This window comes from Linepithema humile, chromosome 3 (assembly GCF_040581485.1).
Source record: "Linepithema humile isolate Giens D197 chromosome 3, Lhum_UNIL_v1.0, whole genome shotgun sequence".
In the NCBI taxonomy this organism is placed as follows: Eukaryota; Metazoa; Arthropoda; class Insecta; order Hymenoptera; family Formicidae; genus Linepithema; species Linepithema humile.
The window spans coordinates 6,422,856-6,449,056 of NC_090130.1; the positions used below are offsets into that span (position 1 = coordinate 6,422,856).

At 32.5% G+C, this 26,201-nt stretch overlaps 4 protein-coding genes across 9 annotated transcripts; 3 read left to right on the plus strand and 1 right to left on the minus strand.

Annotated features, from left to right (window-relative positions):
* Positions 1 to 1,622: 1,622 nt before the first annotated feature.
* LOC105676512 (TBC1 domain family member 14-like) lies at positions 1,623 to 9,365 on the minus strand. Of its 2 annotated transcripts, none has more exons than XM_012374471.2 (3): positions 9,059 to 9,365; positions 6,815 to 8,970; positions 1,623 to 6,286 (listed from the first exon to the last, which is right to left on the minus strand). In XM_012374471.2, exons 2-3 carry the CDS (start codon positions 8,597 to 8,599, stop codon positions 6,281 to 6,283), a joined length of 1,791 nt encoding a protein of 596 aa, XP_012229894.1. In that variant the 5' UTR covers positions 8,600 to 8,970; positions 9,059 to 9,365; the 3' UTR covers positions 1,623 to 6,280. The 2 variants fall into 2 exon arrangements, with proteins under 2 accessions (XP_012229894.1, XP_067207250.1); XM_067351149.1 differs by having other exon boundaries at positions 1,623 to 8,970; positions 9,059 to 9,191; positions 9,282 to 9,300.
* A 193-nt stretch (positions 9,366 to 9,558) lies between these two features.
* LOC105676511 (rho GTPase-activating protein gacU-like) lies at positions 9,559 to 14,115 on the plus strand. Of its 2 annotated transcripts, XM_012374468.2 has the most exons (7): positions 9,560 to 10,423; positions 10,497 to 10,653; positions 10,840 to 11,008; positions 11,128 to 11,203; positions 11,309 to 11,383; positions 11,486 to 12,066; positions 12,280 to 14,115. In XM_012374468.2, the coding sequence occupies exons 1-7, from the start codon at positions 9,728 to 9,730 to the stop codon at positions 13,577 to 13,579; spliced, it is 3,054 nt and encodes a 1,017-aa protein (XP_012229891.1). In that variant the 5' UTR covers positions 9,560 to 9,727; the 3' UTR covers positions 13,580 to 14,115. The 2 variants fall into 2 exon arrangements, with proteins under 2 accessions (XP_012229890.1, XP_012229891.1); XM_012374467.2 differs by having other exon boundaries at positions 9,559 to 10,423; positions 11,309 to 12,066.
* Positions 14,116 to 14,295: 180 nt separating this feature from the next.
* On the plus strand, positions 14,296 to 17,439 carry sip3 (septin interacting protein 3). The gene is made up of 8 exons (XM_012374664.2): positions 14,296 to 14,756; positions 14,851 to 14,943; positions 15,013 to 15,165; positions 15,284 to 15,574; positions 15,659 to 15,873; positions 15,960 to 16,183; positions 16,258 to 16,651; positions 16,720 to 17,439. Exons 1-8 carry the CDS (start codon positions 14,628 to 14,630, stop codon positions 17,042 to 17,044), a joined length of 1,824 nt encoding a protein of 607 aa, XP_012230087.1. The 5' UTR covers positions 14,296 to 14,627; the 3' UTR covers positions 17,045 to 17,439.
* A 538-nt stretch (positions 17,440 to 17,977) lies between these two features.
* On the plus strand, positions 17,978 to 24,261 carry flfl (serine/threonine-protein phosphatase 4 regulatory subunit 3 flfl). 4 transcript variants are annotated; one of them, XM_012374527.2, is made up of 6 exons: positions 17,978 to 20,016; positions 20,560 to 22,158; positions 22,235 to 22,386; positions 22,582 to 22,682; positions 22,785 to 22,981; positions 23,181 to 24,261. In XM_012374527.2, the coding sequence occupies exons 1-6, from the start codon at positions 19,819 to 19,821 to the stop codon at positions 23,265 to 23,267; spliced, it is 2,334 nt and encodes a 777-aa protein (XP_012229950.1). In that variant the 5' UTR covers positions 17,978 to 19,818; the 3' UTR covers positions 23,268 to 24,261. The 4 variants fall into 4 exon arrangements, with proteins under 4 accessions (XP_012229950.1, XP_067207249.1, XP_012229947.1 ...); XM_067351148.1 differs by having other exon boundaries at positions 22,235 to 22,332; XM_012374524.2 differs by having other exon boundaries at positions 22,582 to 22,981.
* The last annotated feature ends 1,940 nt before the right edge of the window (positions 24,262 to 26,201 follow it).

The following is a 26,201-nucleotide window of genomic DNA, read 5'->3' on the forward strand; positions in this document are numbered from 1 at the left end:
ATAAGTTAAATGCAAAGATAAAACGTAAAAATGGTATATAAGTTATACTTTAATTTGTATTTTACTATGAATTTTACGATTTATAATTATTCTGATATTTTATATCTGATATCATTTCTTCTATTTACTCCCGCGTGAATTATATTTTTTGTTATCATCAGATTACCATCACACTTACTGATTATTTCTAGTAGCAACGTAGAGAGGGCGTTAGTGCACGGTGAAATTTTTTTTCGCATATCGAATTCGTTGAACAATTTATACACAACTAATAATCTTTAATAAAATTTGGTTTTCCAATGTTTTCTTTGGACTTTCTGATATTCTCAATTGCAGAATACAGGCACAAAAACATATACATACCCGAGGGGGCTAATTATCGTGAAAATACGCAAAATATTTGTATTAAAATATGCAAATATTTTAATACATATTAGAAATGGTTGAATTGATGAATTATTATTAAATATGATTGATGTACTTACATGTAACAATAGAATAAAGATAATATACATACCTGGCAGATCATACATCTATTGCCTTTCGATGCACTTCGATGAGAATAGCGCGGTATATGCAAAGAGAATCTCAACCGACACGAAAGTGGATCGCCAATGTTGAATTCGTAATAGTGATTGTACGGGATACCTAATGCATTACTATGAAACTTCAGACTCTATATGAGAGATGTACGCAATAATATTTTATGAATAATATATTGTTAGACTTTACCAATTGCAATCAATACGAAGCGATCTAAAGACGACTCTCTCTCGCAGCGTGTTCTGAAATCAATTATAATTTACGATCTACAAGAAGCAAGTTTGCAACTTTCAAAAATTTAGTACAATCAGGCTGATACGCCAATATGACCAAATTAGCACTAAAAATACGATTGAAAGATATAACAATAAAAGTTATATATAACAATAAAATAAAGATGCAATACAATATGCATACCTAGCAATGATTATGCATCTGCTGCTCTGCGATGCGCTTCAATGAGAAATAGCGCGATATATGCAAAGAAAATTTTGAACTACCGACACACGAAATCGGATCGCCGATATCGAAACTACAATAATAACAATCGTAACGCGATATCTAATACCTTATTACAAACTTCTGATACTTTACGATAGATACATGACGATATTCCGCATGCAATATTCTTTTAGATACTTACATTTCCTATAAATGTGGAGCAATTTCAATGTGACTCCGCACTCGCCATCGTGCATTCCGAAAATGAGCACAATTTATTGAAGAATGACGCTAAACATACCGAAGTATTGGTACTATTGATATGGCGCGAATGTGCATATTAATTTAAATTTAAAAAATTTTATAATTTAGAAATAATCCAAATACTTAAATAATTATTAAATTTAATAATTAATTTATACAGAATTTTCCAATATTAAAATTAATATTAAAATGTCAAAACGCGCGCGAGCAAATAATATTGAAAAATTTATTATATATATAATACATTGTATAAATATATATGTACATTCATGTTTGCATATAATCGTAACAAATTTAAAATAATTCAACATAACACAGCGTAAATTATTAAAAATAACTTTTACTTTTACATTAAATAAATAAAAGTTCAAAAATTCGATGTCATAGAGCATAGTTTTTATTCATATAGGAAAAAAAGTCATCCATATAGAGATATGTTGCTGGCATCATTTACAATGTTTCTCATATGCGTATTAATACGTTTTTTTTTTCAATCTCGTTCGTAATCCATTACATGATATAAAAATGGTCATTATAGTATTGCGGTAAATATCATTAACCTTTATGTTTCAATTAAATTAGGAAGCAAGCATGTGATTATGTACATAATAATTCTCACAGTACTGTAAGATTCCTTTTAATAAAAAAGCATAGTTAGAGACGTCGTTGCGCATTATATTCTTATGAAATCATCTGCGAGATTCGGTATACTTAATTAATACAAACATAGTCATTTTACTCTCTCGTCTTCCCAGCAAATTCTTCCTCCAATTTCGTATTAAAAAATATGAAGATTTTTTTCTAATTTGCTAACGTCTCTATGTATACTTTACATGTTTCCTGATAGCTACATTTGACAAAATAAATACTAGGATCGATCCTTTAAAAAATATATATTACAATATTGCACTTAAGGTAAATGTACACGATAAAACGCGTATAAAATATACAATGAGTTCCTCTATCGAGGCACTAACGACAAGGAACACAGAAGTGTCACATAGTGCATGCATGTTGTTTGTGCATAGATGTTTAACATTTGCACTTATACAATTTTAGTTTATCATCATTTTTTTAGGCATCGTATCTTCAATCTTAAATGGACAAAACTTAAAGACTTAAAATACACATAGGTATATCTACAGAATATGTATTATTTGTAACATCAATGTAGTGATAAAATTTGGATATATTTTAAAGATAATTAAACAAATTTATCATTTATAAAATAATGTGCTTTGTGAATTTGAAGATAGTCAATTATCTTCTATGATACAAATTACTTTGATCAGAAAGAAACAAACAATCACATAAAATGCATTTTCTACATTCTAGGCAAAATATATAGATATACCTATAAGTATTTTAATGCAATCAATACATATACAAGCATACAGCACACCACATATACACACAATTACACATACATACATTTCTGCTTTTAGTATATCACATCTATAATTACAATGTGATATTAAATCGATAAGGCGGACAAATTATAAGACTCGCACGCTTCACAATAAGAACGGATAAAGCTATTCTTGTTGTTTAATTAATGTCTCAATGTGTTCTTCGTATTTTTATACCATTTTATTATTCATCATTAAAAAGTTGGATAATTTTATCGATTATTGATTAAAATAGCCATCAGCTTAATCCGACGTCGTAGTATACTGTTGATAATCACAAAAACTGATAGTATATTTATAGCATAAATGGAGATATCGCTTGTAAACGGTCTTCTCGTCTATCGTTCTTACATCCATGATACAATTGGCACATCATTATCAGTTATTTCACAAAAATAATGACGTTACGTTCATAACAAAAGATATTCACAGTAATATACAAATAACTTTGTATCAATAAAAAGGAAATCAAAGTTGGATACATTAGAATCATTAAATAAAATTTGCAAATTCAAATTAAAAATATCACACAATAATCAAAATAAATATATATGTAAAAAATGTATCTTTTAAACTGCATTTTTAAATGTTTTGGTAATTTAATATATAAAGCTTAATACATATACAGATCTTTCATAGCAAAAAAAATCATAAAAAGTTCGTATCAACGTATTATCGTCAATTAAACTGTAAATCTCAATTCATTTCAACATATGAGCATCAAAAAATTGATAATTTGTCAAATGTTAATATCTTGTCATTAATTTCCGCGCATACGAAGATTGATCTGTCGTATCATTGAGATTGATCATTATTTAGTAATACATCCTGATGGAAAAAGTCTGTGGCACATAAGTGCATGAGCGCGTTTGCTTCTCTACATACGTAGAGTTAATTCATACATACATAGTTGTAATTCTATGTGTTTAGAGTTCCAAAATAACTTAATTTTCGTATTCTAGGCTAATTACATCTTATCCATTTGTGCTTTTATATACATAATCTATAAACTTATACGTTATGCATTGTTCATGATCGCTAAGTAGTAGTAATTTGGAATAATGGATGGAATGAGAGTATTGTCAATTAAAAACTAGGATATTACATTCGTGAGTTCGCTACAGCTCACATCTCAAGACCAAGTGTCTACTATTTATCTCGATTCATGAATATATTTTATATAAAACATATAGTGTCACTCTAAAACATTCACTGATCGCATCTAAATACTGCGGCCTAAAGCCTAACAATAATCTCGGAGACGATGAAAACAAGTAAAGACGAATATGGCAAAGAAAAAGGATTATAAATATAGGTACATAGAACACTCAGGGATGTAAAGAAAAAATAGAAGAAATCGTTAAGGAGCAGAAAATCTTAAAATTAATATAATTCTATACTCATTCACAGAAAACAAAAATTCACTGACTGGAACCCAATAACAGAAAATATAATAAAAATTTATTTAAACATCATGCAAATGAAAATCACTGTTTGGCATATATGGGGTGTCGAATGATGCATCAGTCTATGATAAAGACAACTTCTTCAACAAATTGAACAATGAAATAATGTTGGGAAGACCAGAGAAATAATAATACTAGGCGATTTAAATAGCAAAACTGGAAAATCTAAACAGCAAACTCATTGGCCCTTGGAGAGAATACTATGAATGATAACGAAGACCGATTAATAAAATTATACGAACAAAACAGCCTGAAAATCACTAATAATGAATAAATAAAAATAAAATGAGTGAGAGAGACCTAGGGAAAGAAAATTGGAGAAATAGAACGAAATGGAAGTTAGGCATTGAACAACGTCGAAAGACGTTATAATCCGATTATATATATATTTTTTTTTTCCTTATTGTCGCTATGATACGGCAATTTATTTAGTGAAATAGCGAAATCTTATGACGTCCCATCTTTTGAGTGGCCTTTATAATGAAAATAGGATAAATTTGAAGTTTAGGAACTTTCTATGTAATTATCGAACTTTATTCTAAGGGAGTAATCTCTAAAATGCATTTTCAAGCAATTTATGCAATAAGCTTATTGTATGTTCTTGTTGCGTGCTGCACTCTATTTAAAATGGAGATGTGCACGATATAAAAAAATTTTTACCATTTTAAGTATGATCTAATACTATCGATCGACCTGTTTTGAAATTGCTATTTATGGTGTTGCAGAATAACAGTCGCAAGCACGTTGCAATAACTGCGTAGAACAGCTTGGAAGATTGAAATTATACCCAAATATATCATCGTCTACCGACATATAATAATATGAAATACATATATCTCATTTGTAATATAAACAAGATACAGGCAAGCAGAATGAGTAGACCTACAAGTATCTGTGGAAACAGTAGTCGCTGATATAAATAATGTGAGGTATTCACGATATTTATCAAATTCTCACTTATTTCTATGAGATTATGTAAAATAATAGTATTGCGTTTTGATTGCAGTGTTTTACATAATATTAGTCGATCATTTGTGCGATCAATGAGTGTTTTAGACTGACACTATCTATAGTGACTCATCTAAATGCTGACTCAAAACGTATAGATTAATAAAACTTCTGTTGTATATTGTGAACCCTTTATCACACGCTTCGCTGTAAATAATCTCATAGTTATCGGCGCTATGGACCGAAGACTAAAAATAACGAAGCAAAATAATGCAGGCAGAACGCGTTGATTCGCGCTGGGAAGAACTCTAATTGCATAAAAATCGTACTTAATATGCGTCAAAAGAGAAAAGTGCATTTATATAAACAGTATGCTTGTAGCAAATATACGACTGATGTTTTATAAATTATGAAAGCTGCTCTCCCCTTAATTCGTTAGATCATTAACATATTATACTTATGTTTTGCACGCATTATTTAACTTCGCCTTTTCACATAAGCCAGTATTGAATAAAATTTTCGTACGAAATGTTTTGTGGCACGTAATCTCAGTTATTTCATTACATATTTATCGTGATACACTGTCATGGAAATCAGCATTCCGAAAATTTGTAAGTAGCGATTGAATATTTTGTAGCTGAGAAGCTTATTTCCGACGATATTTACTTCTATTCATGAATAGGATTATACATATGTATGAGATTAATATCTGTGTCATAGCAATATATTGCATAATATCGTATGTTGTATTCGTATATATCTCCCTTTAGTCTTGAAGAAAACGTTTCCAGCATAAATTGAATAGATATATAAAGAATAGATCAATATATCTCAAAGCTGAAATGCAGCAATGCGTATATAGTAATATACATGTTGATATATAAAGCAAGATTGATGAAGAGCATTTCAGATATATAAACATCACAAATTTACGAAAAACTGTTATAAGCTATCAGAATAAAATCATAAAAATTAAAACAAATAACTACAACAATTCCTATGTACAATTGAGCTAAGCCTTAAGCTTAATAGTACTCTGTTTTGCTTTCGTATATTAAAAACTATTTTTCAAGATATTACAAATCTAAGATTTGTCACATTTTGAAAAATACCAGACAAAAATACAAAATGAGTATAGATCTATTAAAGCATTCATGCTTGTCCGTGCTTCAGATTATTTTTCATTATCCTCGTAATAAGGAAGTATATCTATAACTAAACAAAAAACAGTCAATTACGTTATGTACATAAAAATTATGATTTCTATAACAAATTTATCTAGTTGTATATATAATTTTCAGAACATAACATAATATATATATTTAGTATGATTTTTTGAAAATCGATTTAATTCTCTGTGCAATTCTATTAATGCACTCTATATTATATCTTTAGGTCAATTATAAAACAAAGTAAAACTTTGTTAAATACTATTTTTAAAAAATAAAGAACAATGTTTCTAAACATCTCTGAGACACTTTGTTTTCTGTAAATCATTTAAAATATCTCTTCGTTTTGTTAGATCTTCAATTTTTTTAATAATAATAAATAAATATAAAATTTTGTAAAAAGAGATTCAATTTTACACATTAAAATAGAAAAAGATTTCATACCTCAGATTCTCAATTTTGCTATACTTCTCAATACATAAAATTAAGATGAAAATTGAACTAGCATTTGCTGGAACGTTGTCGTTCCAACAGTAGTAGACATCTGACTAATACTATTGAATAAAGATTCTACCTGTAGATTTTCTGGTAATCTAGTGAGAAACTGTGCACCGTGTACAAAGTCCATTTTCAGTAACTCTTCTTGATACAAGTGCAATACTCCTAATGCTGTTCTGAAGAGGAACTCATCGCCATCTCTAAGAAAGACATCCCAGACTCTACATGCAACATCAAAAGGCATTGCTTTAGCATATATAGTGTACAACCAATCTAATAGATATAAGTCTGGGCTCAAACCAGCTACAGTGAAATGGGAAAAGACTTTTGGCAGCTTATGTGCAAGAGCACTGGAGTATACTTTGTAATAAGTGTTCATTCTTTTTTGGTCCAATGTGAAGGCGGCTCTGTGGCAAGGATAATTTAACAAATTTGCAAAGCAAGCAAAGGCATCTGGTGGATCCATGTTTAATGATAACACAGCACCCACAAAACTCATTCCTTGCACATAGCCTACATCCGGTCTGTATACAGCATAAGCTGCCAAAATACCCTGAAGGCTATCAGATAGTGGTCCATCTTCTTGAAAGACACATAAGGTAGGAAAGGTACGAGATACGTCTAATCTGATTGCAGCTAGTGATTCATTGTTAGGGCATGACATCGCCCTTTCTAAGCAAAGATTATAGAGATGCGGCGTTACATTTAAATTATTTGGAATCGCTAATTTCCATACTCTACCACGAACACTCGGCGGTAAACCACGCCACCATAGCTCTTTTACTTTCCTTGTGTTCTTAACACTTTCAAATTTAGGTAAAACATGTATATTCCACGTATTAGAATCCTCAGCTAATCTTTCTTCTTCTTTCAACTGATATTCTCGTTGTTGCTTCCGTTCTTTTTCTTCACGCAATTCTCTCTTTCTTGCTGCCTCTAAAATAGCATTGTATTGCTTACGATGACGTTCTTCTTCCAATGCAGTTTTAGCTGGCAAATTTGCTGGTCTCGGCTGTTGAATTAAGGCTGTACTACCGCCTACCTTGTCAATATTTCTTGATGGGCTGCCAGTAGGTGTTGACTGTTGAGAACCTTTATTCTTCCATGGAAACACATTCTTCGTAAAAAATGTATTCAATCCCCAACGTTTAGATGTCTTGTCATTCTTTTCTACAATATGTTGCTCGTCAGATCCCAAAAAACTTCCTGAAGGTGATATTTCACTAAGGGAAGACACTGTGCTACTACACGATCGTGGCAAGCTATTTCTTGGACTACTATTTGCACTAACATTTTCAAGTTTCAAATATTTATCTGTATCAAGTTTTACACTGGAGGATTGTTCCTTACCGTTACATGGAGATTCTATATATTGAGAAGTACAATCAATTTGTGCATCACTGGGTATTTTAGTCTCTTCCACAGAATATAATTGCTTTGTGGAAGGATTATAAGCCAAGGACATACTCTCCAAAGCATGATTCAGGCTGGCTCCTGCTACTCCCACGGAAACCACATTACCAGCGTCATACCATTTGTTTTCTCTGATGTGCACACATAGAGCCTTGGTTTTCGTCGCCGGTATAGGCGCCACATCGCACGCTAGCGCCTCGTCGACATCAACGCTGTCACATCGCACCGAATCCCCGTTCAAGGACACCAATTGCTGCTTGCCGACCTTCGGCACGATGTTATTGGCGATGTAACAACCGGATTCGCGTCCAGCAACCTTCACCACTTGAAAACTGTTGGAGGTATTGCTATAGCGAGATTTTATGTTTCCTGATGTCTGGAGGCTCTGCGACGAGACAGGATGCGTACTAGTCCCATTCAAGCGTTGGGCTGTTGCAGGACTCTTCATGGCTAGTAGCAACCTCCTAACCTTAGAAGCTCGACTCTAATTAACGAGGATAGCCATTTGCGCACCGTATTCTTTGACTCAGCGAGGCTCACAAGACTGTATACATGCATGCTTTCTTATCGATTGTCAAGGACTTGCAATGAGCCAGCGATGAGCGGAAAACGATGTTCGTTGTGGCGGTCCACCTCGATCCAACGATATGTTGAGCGATCCTCAATAATATTAGACATCAGACGACTTCCAAAGCTGACAAATAATCTTTCTCCCGAAGTGTCACGCGCACGTCATATTGATAAAACTCACGTCTCAATCAGCGCTTTAATAAATCGGGTTCTATATCAGCTAACAGTTTAGACCCTCGTCCGTCGCGTCTAAAAATACAATATCCAATAATATCAGATAAAATATATATGATTAGAGAATCGAACGATCACGAACACAGTGGTGAGAAAAACCTACGTTCTTTGAAATTAGTCGCGATCATGGACCAAAGAGTCGCATGGACGGAACATTCCACTGCATTCCACCCCCGGGAGAGGCTGATAACAAATCAGTTGTCCGCATTACTCGCACTAGTGCACACTAAAGGCTGCTATACATGAAGTTACTTAATTGAAGTTACGATATAATATCAACACTTTCATTTACAATTTATATAATAATATGATTATTAAAGTATTACATTAATATTCTTCACGAGAAGAGCACCGGCAACATTATTATCAAGCTGTATCCGAGTATGACAGATGCTATCACATCGACAACAACAATTAGTTCAAATCGTTAATTGGTGTCGAATAGGGAATTTCTAAGATTGGTTACAATGCTCTTAAGGTCTATCCAGATGAATTCGTACGGCTGCATAATGCATATGCGTAGAAAACTGACCAATCTAAGAGCTTGATTAGTGAGTTTTTTATTATCAAATAATCGACGCGTCTTCACAACGTTGTAATAGCGCCATTATGTAATATTTTGACTGAAACGTTGGCTGCATTGAAATGTCAGATTTAATACGAAAACGGATGTTTGTGAAATGTATACAGAGAGATTTGAATTGCTTTAATTTCTCATTGGAGTGATTTCTCACAAAATTCGTATAATTTAGACTGCATTAAAGTATCGAAAATGTTGATTTACGATGTATTGCACAAGGAAAAAGTGTATCACATCGTCGCCAACGATCTTAGAAGCTTTGGGGTTAAATATCGCTTCAAGAAGAGTATGCTTAAAAGCGACAGACCCGAGACATGCAAGAACATTTCTAAGAGAATCTTCAAGACTCCTCTCTTTTATCAAGCTTTGGATATTGTGAATTTGTCGTCAGGTGCCATAGTTCATGTTCCTGTGTTTGTGATTCACGCCTCAACCTTTTTAGAGAAGTATATTACTCAGGAAGGTCTCTTTAGAAAAGCTGGCTCTCAGGCGCGACAAAAGGAATTAATATCTCGTCTAGATAGTGGTGGCAGCTTGGGCGAGAAAAATAATGCAATTGATGTAGCCAGTTGCTTAAAATCTTTCTTTCGTGACTTACCAGAACCATTGATTCCGTATACGTATCACGACTTATTCATACACTGTGCATTGCTCAAGAACTGTCGAATACAGGCACTGCTGTTGGCATGTACATTATTACCACCGTATCATTTAAACACTTTAGCATTTTTTATGGAATTTTTGAAAAAGGTTTCTATGTACGAGAAACAAAACAAGATGAGCATCGAAAACTTAGCGAAAGTTGTTGGACCAAATATCATGCCTTTACAAGATACATCTATGTCAGCTGTACAGAATAGATTGCAAATGCATTTAACTATTATTAAGGTAACATATGTTTTCCAAAATATTAATAGATCATATAAGCAATAGCATTACTATAAAAAAAGTATTGTTACAGATTCTGATTGAAAATTCAGAAAATATTGGCATCTTACCACCACATATTGCTCAATGTATCTCCACAGAAACAAGCGGTAGTACAGATAATGGGCTAGATTCATTTGAGCTTCATGGAAAATCTAAAAAGAAGAAACATCGTAGTGGAAGTCTTACACGTAAGTCATATTTAAAAGCATTTTCAATTTAAATATGTTTGGGAATATATTTATTAACTCACATGTATAAAATAAAATAATCATACAAAATTGAATAATTATACATGATAATCATAACATGTTAAATGTATAATATTTCTAAATATGTAACTATCTATTATATATCTTGCATAATGTTTTATCTAGGTATGTTCAATGGTTTAAAAAAAATAGTTGGAAAAGGTGCAGATGATGCATTTAATATCAACAATCCACAACCTTCTGTACATTCAGTACAGATGAATGCACCTTCAAACAAATTTACTAAAAAACGAAAAGTAGTTGAGAGAGAACCTCCTCCAAGTTTAAAGAAAAAGTATGAAAAGACTGATCATTTTATGCAAATTTTCCCTTTTTTATATCTATATGATTTATATATATAATTTAAAATTATATAATTATAAGATATACATGATTCTAACATGTACATTTTAGGAGAATAGCTGAAAAATTGGATAAGTCAAAAAAACTAAGACTGAGTTTGGATAAATTTGTTCCTAAAAATAAGCAAGTGAGTATATCTATTTTTATACCTCAATATGTACCATCAAGATTTGTTAACAAAATTTAATATTATATACCTTTCACTAAAATAATTTTAATGGAATATTTTCAGAAAAACATCGATGATGACTTATCAGATTCATATACGAGTAATAACAAGCTGAATGATGAAAGACGTTGGAGTTCAGTAAGCAATTCTTTTTGTACATATAAAATACGTAACTATAGCGATGGAGTGTCTCATTTGAGATTAATGAAACATGATGAACCGTCAAATAATGATTTTCAGCAAGAGTATAACGATGTATTTAACGATGCTACTGTGGATTTATCGGAAGATGGTGGTGAGCAGGACTTGCTTATGGATAAAAGTCACAGCAGAAATGGTGATCAATGGCGTATGAACGTAAGCACAAGTTCCAAGAAATTGGATGAAAGCGATAATATGTGTTTGCTGACACCTGAGGAAAGGACTGATTCGGAAGAGTTTGATGTATTTCATCCTAATGTTGACACAGTATCTTCGTTAAGTGATAACTGTGAAGAAGATTATGTCAAAATCCCTAAAAGTGAATATGAAGATATAAAAAATCGAGTTTCTGCAATTGAAACACGTATTTCTCAAGAATTTAAATGCATATACAATGATGAAAATGATATAACTACGCACTCGGTAAATAACGTACAAACAGCTTATGAAAAAACATTAGAAGAGGCTAGTATTGAAAACACTTTGACAAGTGACTATTTAGCAAAGAAACTGAGTAAAGAATTAAAAATCAGAAGATCGGGAGAACATAAAATAATAAGATCTCCTAGCGCAAGGAAAATTGGATCGTTACGAAGACGTTCACAAGAAAAAGTCACAAGGTAATTAGATTGTATTTAAACTTTTTTCTTTACTATATTTTCTTAGTGTAACAATAATTCTATAACGTGTCAACTATTATACATTTTAAAAATAACTATTTTTATGAAAAAAATATATGTATTATATTAGAACAAAAAATTAAAATAGCATATAAAAATATATAATTAAATAAGGTAATAAATTATTATTTCATAAATCATTTTTATTTGCAGCAAACGTATCAGACGAACTGCATCATGGCATATCTCTCCAGAATTTAATTTACAACACCAAATTCAACTTGAAAAACAAGTAAACGTTTATCCCATCGATAAACAATCGACCTTTTCTAACAAATATTTAGAAGAACAATCTTATTCTGCAGAAAGATGTAACAGAATTATTTCCAACAATACGAAAGACAAAATATGTCTACATAATCAAATGAACACATTGATTCCTGGTTCAGTTGAACAGAAAATTTCAAATAATAGTACTCTGAATCTTTCTGGATTTAACGATCTACATTTAACCAATAACCGAACAACTTCATATGTGCGTAGAGCTTCATCTTTCCATGGAAAAGACTTTGTAGACAATTCATCATATTTTGATAAAAAGATAGATGACTTAAAAAAGACCAATAGTCATCAGAATATAACCTTAAATAATGATTGTTTGCAAAAAGATAATACTGTTTCCGAAGGCTTGAAAGAAATATCTTGGAAAGATGCAGATAAGTATTTTAAATCCGATTTTCGAATAAATACACCTGCTCCACAAACTGGTAGAGCATCAGTTGCAAAACTTCGAGCGCAAAATGCTGGTATGGTTTTAGCCAAAGCCAAATTATTTGATGACACAACTAAAACGTCAGAGTTTACCAATGTTTCAAACAGGAAACTATGCCATGATAAAGAGAAACGTTCTCCAAATATAAATAAAGAAATGGATACAAAAGGTGAACATTTTAAGCAATCGTATAAGAGACATGTGTCTCGAAAACAATCAAATAAGGATTTAAAAAATAAGAATTGTCACGTAGTGTTATCTCCAAATATGACACAGCAGATTAAAACACAGGTAACAAATGTATCATTAAAACCGCTTCAAAGTCGAATTGATAAGAATCGTCGTTCCACGCAAAAATTCGAATTACAAAATCAGAAATTCTTAAATAAGGATCCAATAATACATCAAGTTTACGCTAAAGATAAAGAGTTTAATGCTATATGTAGCACGGAAAATCATCAAACAGAAAATACTTCTGCAAAAACATCGTCGTTAACAAAGATTCCTATCAATATAATGCTGGAAAATTCAAATATATCTCCTTACAAAGTAGAGACCAGCAAAACACCACATATTAAGCGACCTTTAACAGTAAAAACGCCAAAAAGTTCTAAGTTAGTGCGCAGACCTCCAGTTGATACACGTAGAACCCCATTGAAAGCAACAGCGCAATTAGGAACTCCAAAACGACAAAGCCCCAAAAGTATTTTGAAAACAAAAACTCTCAGTATGCATACATAACAGATACACAAATCATATTGAGCACATGTTATTTGCATATATGTATTTTTTAAAGAAATTCTAACTTTTATACATATATTTTTACAACTAGTATCTTTTGTGGTGTTCCTAATATATTAAATACTTATATTAGCGGGATATATTTGTTATGACTATAAAAAAAATTACTAAACATAAGAATAGATTATCACAGTAATAAAAAAAGTGATAGTTTATGCATAGATGTTTAAAGTTCCATTCAAACAAGTGCCTATTAAAGTGTGATTTAAAGACATTTCTGTGGATTATATCTCTATAATTTAGTAAATTCATTTTTTAAAGAGATGGATAAAAATTGTTTAAGACTAGTCATCGCATATATCTGCTTTCATTTACATATAGTCCTCGTTACATTAATTTACATACAAGTTCAAATCCATTGCAATATTCATATTGTTGCTCATTAACATTTTATATAAATCACTATAACTGACATTTGACTTGTGAATGTATGTATCTATTACCATAAAATTAATTAAATCTTTATTTTATATCTACATATACTGTCTCACTGTTTCCTTGAATACCTTTTTTTTGCTCTTTTTCAAACATTCGCGCTGTTATATGGTATCGACACGAGCGATAATCATGATCCACGTGGTTCAACACGGTTATCATTGCCGTGGCCAATCACGTGGCACCGCTTGTCCTTCACTTGCTGTCAAAGCACCGGGGATTGACATTTCGCATCTTATATAATTAACGACGGGACGCAACTATAAGGAGTCACGTATTACTTGTTTTCAATCTTTTGTGAAGAGAGAAAATCAAAAGCACGCGCTATCGTTAAAGTAAATAATTTGCATGTGTATACACGGCATGCCCGATTGGATATATAATTCGAAGATACCGCGACGATATCAGCGCCACGTTAACACCGACTCGTGCAGAACACTGTGCAGCTGTCGAAACTGTCGACGAAACGTAAAATTCTCCGTGCGATAAGCATCAGCGAATTCTGTCGTCGTGAAACGCAGCCCTTGGGCTCGCGGAAAAAACGGCCGTGAAAATGAGGGAAGCTGGGATCATGTTGATAAGCACCGCGCTAACATGCGCTGTTATTGGCCATGCATATTATCAAAGAAAACAATTCTATCCGACTGTTGTCCACATAACCAAATCCAACCCGAGCATGACCGTGAGTTTTTTTTCCCATGATGTTTCTGATAAGACTGTTCTAGTAGCCATGAGGTTATTATCATAATATTACATATGGGTTACTTTTTGCTCAGGTGATCTACGTGCAAGGATTTATCCTTGCATTCATGATAAATGCCTTCCTGCGAAAAATCTTTTTCGGTTCCTTACGTGCTGCCGAACTCGAAGTAAGTAATCTATCCTTAATTTTTTATTTGGTTGATTTTTTTATGATATCACTCATTTATCATTTGCAGCACTTGGTCGAAAAAGTGTGGTACGCAGTGACAGAAACATGCTTGGCGTTTACAGTATTTAGGGATGATTTCAGCCCTAAGTTTATAGCATTATTTACCCTCCTTCTGTTTTTGAAATCATTTCATTGGCTTGCCGAGGATCGTGTTGATTATGTGAGTTTTATATCGTTCAGTGATATACATTGTCATATATCGATGTATTGATATCTTATTTTATGATAGACTTATTTATAAATATGTGTATATAACTAATTTGTTCTTTATCTTTCAGATGGAAAGAAGTCCAGTAATAACATGGTTATTCCATCTCAGAGTTGCTACTTTACTAGGACTTTTATTTACCATCAATTTAACAATGATCCATTATGCATATAATACAACAGCCACTAAAGGTCCCTCTGTACAACTCGTATTTGGCTTTGAATATGCAATTTTATTGACTGTTGTTTTTAACATCACTGTGAAGTATGTACTGCATACTATTGACCTACAAAGTGAAAATCCATGGGATAACAAACCAGTTTTCTTACTGTACACAGAATTGATTATCGGCTTATTAAAGGTAATTTATCTAATCCAAAAATCTTGTATATTGATTTATGATTCATGTGTATATCTTGCTGATGAAAACAAATTCTTTTTTTAGGTTATCCTCTATGTCGCCTTTGTGACTTTAATGATAAAACTATTTACATTACCTCTGTTTGCATTACGTCCTATGTACTATACAATGAGAGACTTCAAGAAAGCATTTCATGATATAGTAATGTCAAGGAGGGCTATTAGGAATATGAATACCCTTTATCCAGATGCAACAACTGAGGAGTTGGCTGCTGCTGATAATGTCTGCATTATATGCAGGTAAGTAATGCAACAAATGAAATTATTATTTTGTAATATTTGTAATATTTGTAATATTTAACTCAATGCATTATGGTGATATATAGGGAGGAGATGGTTACAGCTAGTAAAAAATTGCCGTGTAATCACATCTTCCATACTGCCTGTCTACGTTCTTGGTTTCAACGCCAACAGACATGTCCTACATGTCGTTTGAACATTTTAAGGCCTACGCCAACCACACCACCTAGACAGAATAATCCTCCTCCGCCAGCACCACAACAGGTGCCTCCACCTCAGCCTCCACAAGCACCTGGTGCAAACCCTATGGGTAAATTTTTTATTGTTAAATTTAACAGTTCTAAATAATTATTATATATTTTTAATGTGATTTTTGTTATTTAGGACCACCTTTCCATTTCCCAGTATTTTTGGCTGGATTGCCAGCTCCAGGAATGCCACCACAACAACAACCACAACAACAACAGCAGCAACAGCAACAGCAATCTCAGCCTCAACCTCAAACTAGCGCCGGAAATACGCCTCCGTCGCAAAACATACCTCCAACTGGAAATATACCGCTTTTCCCACCATTATTTCCTACGATAGTACCATTGCCACCTATTCCTGCACCACTACCGAACTTAACCGAATTGAGCGAAGAAGAACTTAGAGCGATGGAAGGTAACTTGCGGCAAGCTGTACAAGTCAGAATACAAACGTTGCATAGAATTCAACTCTTATTGAGTGCAGCCAATGTAATGATGAATCAATATCAAACAGCAGCTGCTACAGCTAAGTAAGTACTTAGAATTCTACAAATAAATATTTTCAGATTTGTATAAATAATGAAACTTAAAATTATAGCATTCCTATGCACAGCAGTCCTACTACTAACAATATTGAAAGTACCTCGGATACAATGACAACGCAAAATACAAACAATACGATGGACGCAAGCGCTGAAGTTCGGGATAAAAGTTCTCCTGTTAGAACAGAAAACACTCCTGTTTCAAGTACGTCGATGGAAAACGCTCCTACTCCAAGTATACCGAACGAAGATGCGTCAACATCTAACCAATCTAATGATACAGCGGAGCTTTTATCCACGACAGAGACGACATCATCGAGCGAACAAGAAATGTTACGCAGACGTAGACTACAAAAGTTTTCACCTCCACCAACAGAATAAATAAAAATAAAATTGTGTGATAAATTATGTAACATAATACTTTAATGTGGTTAATGACCGGCCTCAATTAATGCAAGCGATCAATAATTGAGGTATAATAACTAAAGTTTGGATTTTGTAATCGATATGAGAACTTTATTGAACGTTATTTCGGTTAAGTCGGTTGGTCAATGAATTAAGCACAATTAGAATTACTTGTAAAGAATTCTCTAGCGATTGTTAAATCCAGGACTTAGTAATATCTGAGACTGAAGCTTGAAACTTGTGAATCGTAAACTCTGAAGTTATAATATCAACAATCATAATCACATGGAAGAATAATTTTATAAGAATAACAACTTATATCTTTCTTTTTGTAAACTATTATCCAGAATACATATAAAATGCGAAAGTTCTATTGGCGGATAATTTTGAGATTTACAAACGTGTTTTACCTGTATATAATTTGATTTTCTTGCTTTATGTAGCCCTTATAATCGCGCGAAAGTATTTCTTACGAAACTACGAAATTCCATGTATTAATTCCTTTGCGTAACATGTATTTGAATAACTTTGTCCCTAAGATTTAATATATGCAAATTTCTTATGTACAGTTACAATCGTATTATATCATACTATGTAAATAAGCTATCTTTCTCTTATCTCTTCAAATTAAGTCTAAATTAAGACACCAATATCGATTACAATAATGACAGTACAAGCATTTCTAATTGTTACGTAATTTATTTATTATTACAATCTTTCTATGATTTTTCTCTATTTCTTTTTTTAAATATATAATTTACTACATACTCGTGGATTTAGTGCTATTTGGATAATTATTTGTAGTTAATAAATAAAATGCAGAGAGTATATGTGGAAAGTGGAGGGATATAAACTTTAACTTTGTTTAAATAAAATGTTTTATATTCCTCTTCTATTAATAACATTAATATTTTTATTAATGCTGTTAGTATTGATTGGGAATTTTACATCATTTTATTTTATATTATTTTCTAGTGAAACTCTGGTATCTTGGTAATCAATTCCTACTTATTTTGAAATAAATCAGGACTTAATTGAAATAATTGGATACCAGGAAATATATTCAAGATATCTAAGCATTAACAGCATTATTATTTGATTATGTATAAATACTCAATTAAAAGGTGGATTTTCAAAATTGTATAGAATGAGTATATAATTATATTAAAATAAAGTTTGCATAGCAAGATTTTGATTGATTAAATACAATTTATCTGTAATGGAAATTATTAGACAAAATAATTTATTATTATGAAAAATGATACTTTTTATTGAATATACACATAATATTTGATATTACTCTCCTTGCTCTGAACATCTAATTACATGAAACTTTACATTATTATATGTCTTTATATGTATATTTGACATATTTGTAAGAAAATTACCGATCTACCATCAATTATATTTGGTGTAAAAATAATTAGAGCAATATGTAACATGGTAGAAAAACGACGTCTGACAGTGCTCCGCTAAGTTTTATTGATCAATCGAAAGATATTTATAACCTCATTTTAACATCTCGAAAACACGCACATTCCCCATTTCGCGAAATGGAATATTCGATACTGAAGTTTGTTGTACATTGACGCAAGAATAACACAGATTTTTCAAGAAATCTTACTCGACTGGTTTACATTTTAATAATATAATATTCATTTATCTGTACACTCATTATTCGAATTTCGCGCCAGCATCCTTGCGTTGCACGCGGCAGACCCCGTGGCGCGTTGTTATGATCTATCATGGCGGAATGTAGTGTTGTGGCTCGATGTCTACGTCAATTTTAGAGTGATATAGCTTAAGAAAAACGGTGATAACGGCGATGCGAGCCGGCGACGTCTGTCACGAATATTCGCGTAAGACAACCGTGTTCCTATGAGCGCCTGCATCACGGGAGCAACATCCACGTTCGTGCTTTCGTTCGCCGCCGCCACGGGAAGAATCGTACACAGCAGCGAGAGCACACACACAACGTACGTTGACGGAGACTATCGGCCGCCGAAGAGGAGCTGCGACGTCGAGCCGGTCAAACCGATCGTGCTATACCTTGACTGGTGCATCTCGGAACGTCATCGCCGCAACACGTGAGAGCGCAAGCACGTACAGCGTGCGAACTTTTCCCGCGCGCACTCATCTCCTGGGGAGTTTTTCGCAGAGGTATACTAAGAGTCAACCGATTTATGCAACGGATACTGCGTAAACATTCAACGTCGTAAACAGTTACCTCGCCGCGAGGAAATTTGGAAACCTGGGCACACGTACGACGCGCGTCCATTGCTCATGCTACTATTTAAGCCTTCTGTCTCTCGGAACACGCGTACCTTCTCTGAACTCGTTGGCTAACTGGTGCCGCAAACGTTGTCTTGTGTATAATTGATGTGCGTTATTTGCCACACGAAATACTGGTTAAAACCGACCTTGAGCACAGTTTGCACGCATCGCGTACATGCGTATGTAGGATTCGTTTTCTGATAAAGACACTAATCACCAAGCGCTTTATTTATACCAAATCCTTCGATGCAATAACAGCAAATGCCAAGAACCAACATGTGCAGATCTTGATGAGTTGTATAAGGGCATGCAGAAGTTTAACATACCTAAGTTTCTGTCCATTTGTTAATCCGATAAGTATCTGAAGGTATCTCAAAGTGAGTCATCAGACGGAGTTGACAACTTTTAGGCAAACTTAGAAAGGCATGCAGGATAGTTGGTGATACGGGAGAGAGTGCACTAATTAGTTTTACAATATGACGGACACACGTAGAAGAGTAAAGTTGTATGCTCTTAATGCAGATAGACAATGGGATGATCGTGGTACAGGTCATGTTTCCTCTTCCTATGTAGATAGATTAAAGGGGATTTCCCTGTTGGTAAGAGCGGAAAGTGATGGCTCTGTCTTGTTGGAAAGTAGGATACAACCTGATACAGCATATCAGAAACAACAGGTAATTGTGCAATGATTGGCAAAATATTATGGATTTACATTAATTATGTCTTGTAAGAGTACTACATAGTTCTTTTTTTTTCTCAATTTTTTTTCTAGTACAGTTAATATCTTTGTCCTTATATTATGTTAGTTACGTAGTCATTTTATATTCTGTAATTTATTCGTGAATATCGATGTTAATGAACAAGTAAAGTTAGAGAATATCTAAGAAAACAAAGAAAAGTGATGCATTTTTTAAATTACTGTTTAAATATTTAATAAAATAATTTAAATAAAAAAATCAATTTTAATAGTATAAATTATTTTTTTATTATAAAATACATAATACTTTTGCATTGCAGAATAAACAATATTTTTTATTATGTATTATTACATTGTACTATTACAAATGAATCCACTCGAATGATTACAGCATGTGTTGCAAATATGCATTAAATATATAATTTATGTAGCATAATATTCAGCATAAAATTTAAATAATGGACAATTAATACATAAGTAATGTACAATGTGAGTTATAATAATGTGTATATGATTTTAGGATACTTTAATAGTATGGTCCGAAGGAGATAACTTTGACCTGGCTCTAAGTTTTCAAGAAAAAGCTGGCTGTGACGAAATATGGGAGAAGATTTGTCAAGTTCAAGGGAAAGATCCATCTGTAGAAATAACACAAGATATTGTAGAAGAATCTGAAGATGAGCGGTTTGATGATATGTCAGATGCAGCACCACCTATTGAATTACCTCCGTGTGAACTTAGCCGATTGGAAGAGATTAACGAGCTCATAGAGAATTGTTTAACATCCCCGATGAGAAAAGAAAAATTAGCAGTAGCACTGGAAACTGAAGGTTATATTAAGAAATTGCTAAACCTTTTTCGTACGTGTGAGGATTTAGAGAACATTGAGGGATTGCATCAGCTTTATGAGATATTCAAAAATATTTTCTTACTTAATAAAAATGCATTGTTTGAAGTTATGTTCAGTGACGATACAATTTTCGATGTTGTTGGATGTTTGGAATATGAACCATCGTTATCTGAGCCGAAGAGGCACAGAGAATACCTTCGACAATTAGCCAGATTCAAACAAGCAATTCCTATTACAAACACCGAACTGTTAGCTAAAATTCATCAAACGTATAGAGTTCAATACATTCAAGATGTAGTGCTGCCAACTCCGAGTGTATTCGAGGATAACATGCTGAGTACATTGAGTAGTTTTATATTCTTCAATAAAGTTGAAATAGTGACTTTGATACAGGATGATGAGAAGTTTCTTACTGAACTTTTTCGTCAGTTAACGGACGAAGCGACCTTAGATAGCAAGAGACGCGACTTGGTTCTCTTTTTGAAAGAATTTTGCAATTTTTCGCAAAATCTTCAACCACAAGGAAAGGAGGCGTTTTATAAAACATTAACAGCACTTGGTATACTTCCTGCTTTAGAAATCACTTTGGCAATGAACGATGCGCAGACAAAAACAGCCAGTATAGACATACTGACTTATATCGTGGAATACTCTCCAAGTGTTGTAAGAGATTATACATTGCAGCAAATAAATAACACAGAACAGGACCAAATGTTAGTGAATGTAATAGTTGCTCAACTTGTCGGAGATAGCGATCCTGAATTGGGTGGAGCAGTACAGTTGGCTGGCGTACTACGTTTGCTTTTGGATCCGGAGAACATGTTGGCTTCTGTTAACAAATCAGAAAAGACTGATTTCTTAAATTACTTTTACAAGAATAGTATTGGTACTCTAATAGCGCCTCTCCTAGCGAACACAATTGGAGAGCGACCGGTGAGAGAGGATTATAGAACAGTGCAACTTTTGGGATTGATCTTGGAGTTATTATCATTCTGTGTGGAGCACCACACGTATCACATTAAAAACTGCATACTGAACAAAGATTTACTCAGAAGAATATTGGTTTTAATGAAGTCAACGCATACATTTCTAGTACTATGTGCATTAAGGTTTATGAGGAAAATTATAGCATTAAAGGATGAGTTTTATAATAGATATATAATCAAGGGTAACTTGTTTACTCCTGTATTTGATGCATTTGTAAGAAACAATGGCAGATACAATCTTCTAGACTCAGCTATATTGGAAATGTTTGAGTTTATTAAATTGGTAAATATGAGAATTTTGAGAATACAACAAACTTGAATATTGTATTCTTATTTATCATTTTGCTATAATGTTTTAGGAGGATATTAAATCACTCTGTTCACACGTTGTTGAAAACTTTTCGAAAGAACTGGAAGCAATTGATTATGTACAAACCTTTAAGGCTTTGAAGTTAAGGTACGAACAACATCAAGACAAACTGAAAGATCGCGATAGAGCAGCGATTGATAGGTATATATATATATAAACTGAAATATATCTTGTTATTTTTGTGTCAACAAAAGTAAGATAACGGATAAAATTATACATAAGATAAAAATAAGTTATGCAGACAAGCAGGTTAGAATATATCAGAAATAGGTACAATTATTTCTCTAAAAAATATAGAATTTTATAAGTATTAAAATAATTTATTTGTATATATAGTGTCCCATCAATTTTGCGGAATAGTCGATACCGAAGAGACCAGAGGCAGCTAGAAGAGGACGAGGAGCTATGGTTTAATGAAGAGGAAGAGTTTGATGAGGGTGAGGCGGTGGTACCCGCAATAGCAGCCGATCATATACTTCCAGTTTCTGCTAAGAAACAATCGTCATCTTCAAATGTTGCACTTAATCCCGATCTTGCAGATTCAAAAAATCATCAGCAACAACAGCAACAACAGTCTGTATTAAACAACAACACGTCGAATAATAACATTACTTCACAACAACCACAAATCAATAACAGTTCGTCAACAACGAATGAATCACCGATCACTTCTGATATAAATCCTACTCCAGCTATTGGCACTGTAGAAAAGACGGGAACCGCATTATTTAAAAAGGTAAATCGAAAGATACACATATTTGAAATACTTAGAGTTACATAGTAAAATTTTTTGAATATGCCATCAAAATAATTGATATTCAAATTTATTTATTTATATAATAATTAAATTAGCTTTTAAATTAATTCAACAAGAATTTTATGTTATTCCGCAAATTTTAATTAAGGAAATTAAGGTTCAGCAATCTAATTTTCAGGGGTTAGTGGATTATGAAGGAGATTCAGATGAGGAAGATGAAGATTCGGAATTAAGTCCTTCCCCAAAGCGACAACGATTGTCATAGTAGGCAAACTTGGAGAAAACAAGACATTTGTGATTTTTAATTGCTATTATCATTTCATGACCCTCCTACATGTAAAAACAAATCTATCCCCTCATTTTCAGAAGAAACATAGATTGAGCTTTCTTGCTAAGGAATGGACACAACAATAAGTGCTTTTAAAAAAAATGTGTGATGGGCACTCATTTATAAGCCTGTGTTGACTTGTGTATAGTATGCGAGACATTAGAGTCTGAAAGAAAGCTAAGTAAACTATGTGGATCGAATGTATTGGTAAAACAAAGAAAGAATGAACTTTCTTCAACGAAACGAACAGTGGTAGTATTGTGGCATAATATGATGTAGCACAATGTACTATATAATGCGTAAAAAAAAAAAAGAGTAAGAGATATTAAGCAAATCATAGTCCATTCCACTTGTCTGGAAACACTTTGTGCACTAGGAAAAATAATCTCATGGATAAAACTATGCATAGATTAAGAAAATTTGGCCAAAACTAGCCAAACTTAGCGACTTACAGATGAAGGAGATCCAAGCGTGCGCTTAGATAAACACAGTGACAAATTGCGATGTTGCAATCAAACTGTGTGTAAACTATAATCATAATATCTCACAGTTATCTGGTAAGTCTGCTAAGAAAAAAAACTTACAACATGTTGTAAGAGTAAATGCAAAGGAAAAACAAAGAGTACATAATGTACCGCACAATCAAGCGTTTTGTTTTGCCATTCGTAAGTTTCTTATCGCATGCGATAACAAACCAATTCTTCAAGGGAATCAGGCACTATGAAACTTTATCCAGTTCTACAGAAATAATATTTAGTTTGTATATATATGTATATTTGTAACGATTGTAAAACACAACCATACTCTTGGATTAAGCAAAAAACATACAATTTCTTTTAGAATTTGGTTTCCCTTGAAATACTTTCAACAAGCTTTTCGGTTGTCAATGTAAGTAGTAGTAATTGTACAATAAATATTTGATTTATGTATATTTACCAGTCTGCACTTCATGCCCAAAATGTTAATCCTTGATGTATAAAATATAATCTGAATGTATCGCGTAATATTTGAATATTAGGCTTAAAACATATTGTTCGTATGAATGATTTGTATCTATATGGGCAAAATGGAGCCAAAACTTGCAGAAAGGCGTTTCGTAAAAGCGTCAAATAGAATTACATGTAATTTAGCTTTGTTAAATTATAAACATGTTTATAATGCAATATATAATTTATATATTGGACAAATCAATAATGCCAGAAGATGCAATATTCTTAATTTGTACTTGCTATTAGATTTGACAAAATATCTTTATTTTATAAAAGTACATTTTCAAACTACATCATATTTTAAACTTAATTTTGTAGAACAAATTCATCTCTTTGGATCAGCTCCAGAAAACAAATGTCTACTGATTTTTAAATCATTTATGCAACCGATACAGCTGACAGTGAAAACCTAATTTTAGCATTTACCGCTAGATAATTCTTATAGAAAGTCGCATTATTAATATTTACGTTTATATTTTTTTTATTCTGTTTACTCTAGAGCAGAGCGTTATAAGCTAATGTACAGATTTTCCAACAATATGCCTAATACCCGAAAGAATTTCCAAGACTGCTTTAGAACTGTAAGTACATGCTTGGAATATCACAGTGGGATACATACATGTACACATATACATATATATTAACATAAGATATTGAGAAAGAGATTTAGAAATTAATTCATGAGAATGAACAAACTGTGAATATCTAAGTAGGCAAATTCGCTGGAGCTGAGTGATACATGTACATAAAATGTTATGCGACTTGGACTGATCACAAAAAAAGAAGAAGAAATGTAACAAAGGCTAATATTAATTAGTTAAGTAAGATAATGCTGAATAACGTTGTTCTTTATGTGTTTTACATATATCCACAATTTCTTCGGTAATAAGAAACAAATATTAAGCCTAGAATGCTACATTGGATGCAAAGGATGTAAGTAAAATTAAAGAAGCAAATTAATATCTAAGTGATATTAGAAAATAAAAGTGCGGTCACATGCTATTTAAATTGATAAATTTAATGCGTACATTTATAGAACAGAGTGTTCTAGACTATGCTTTATTAATCAACTTCGTCATTAGTGACGTATCATGATTATTGTCCGCTTTGTTTCAATTTTTATATTAGAGTATTTAGTATATATTAAATCTTTTAAAGCATAAAATGCAATAAGCTAAACATATTTTCCTACAAATTCATTCAAATTTGTAGAATAAAGTACTTTTAGTATCGAGTACAACAAAATGTTTAATCCATTAAATTTACGAAACAGATAAGAGAAATGTTATAATCTCAAGTTTATTATTTGCCGTGAAGATGTTAGTTTTATTACACAATGTTTTCTATTGAATATAACATTTAATACATCATATAACTTTGGACATACAGTATAACAGTCTAAAACATTCTGCCTCAAAAACCGTCGCCGAGATCGCAGGCATAACATTTTTCAACCGTCACATGAATGTAATGTTAAAGGAAGAAAACAGGCGTGCACACATTGTACAATATCACATGCTAATAATGTTATGCGTTTTAATTATGTAATAACAAAATAAGAAGCTTTTTCTTTGAAAGTATATATGTATATATATAAATATATGTATACAGGCATATATGTATATATGTATACATATATATGCACAGAAAAAGACCTTTTTATATGAAAAAGCTATTCGTGAATTTTGTGAAATAAGAGCAAGCATAAGATATACAATCCTGTGTGTATTATGGTAATAAGTGAATGAATTGTAATTGAAAAACGATATTTTGCATTTTTATTCTACTGAAGAATGAAAGATCGATCAGATAACAAAAGTGACACCTAAATGCAGGATTCATAGCACAAAACAGGCGAGCTTTTTGGCAAATATTGTATCAT

Excerpts from the sequence above, each read along its gene's own strand:
- LOC105676511 (XM_012374467.2), top strand. The coding sequence starts at position 9,728 with ATGTTGATTTACGATGTATTGCACAAGGAAAAAGTGTATCACATCGTC. Across the intron at positions 10,654-10,839 it reads TCGTAGTGGAAGTCTTACAC|GTATGTTCAATGGTTTAAAA; the intron begins GTAAGTCATATT and ends TGTTTTATCTAG. Across the intron at positions 12,067-12,279 it reads TCACAAGAAAAAGTCACAAG|CAAACGTATCAGACGAACTG; the intron begins GTAATTAGATTG and ends TTTTATTTGCAG.
- sip3 (XM_012374664.2), top strand. The coding sequence starts at position 14,628 with ATGAGGGAAGCTGGGATCATGTTGATAAGCACCGCGCTAACATGCGCT. Across the intron at positions 14,944-15,012 it reads TACGTGCTGCCGAACTCGAA|CACTTGGTCGAAAAAGTGTG; the intron begins GTAAGTAATCTA and ends TATCATTTGCAG. Across the intron at positions 15,166-15,283 it reads CCGAGGATCGTGTTGATTAT|ATGGAAAGAAGTCCAGTAAT; the intron begins GTGAGTTTTATA and ends TTTATCTTTCAG.
- flfl (XM_012374524.2), top strand. The coding sequence starts at position 19,819 with ATGACGGACACACGTAGAAGAGTAAAGTTGTATGCTCTTAATGCAGAT. Across the intron at positions 22,159-22,234 it reads TGTTTGAGTTTATTAAATTG|GAGGATATTAAATCACTCTG; the intron begins GTAAATATGAGA and ends ATAATGTTTTAG. Across the intron at positions 22,387-22,581 it reads GATAGAGCAGCGATTGATAG|TGTCCCATCAATTTTGCGGA; the intron begins GTATATATATAT and ends TTGTATATATAG.
- LOC105676512 (XM_067351149.1), bottom strand. The coding sequence starts at position 8,599 with ATGAAGAGTCCTGCAACAGCCCAACGCTTGAATGGGACTAGTACGCAT.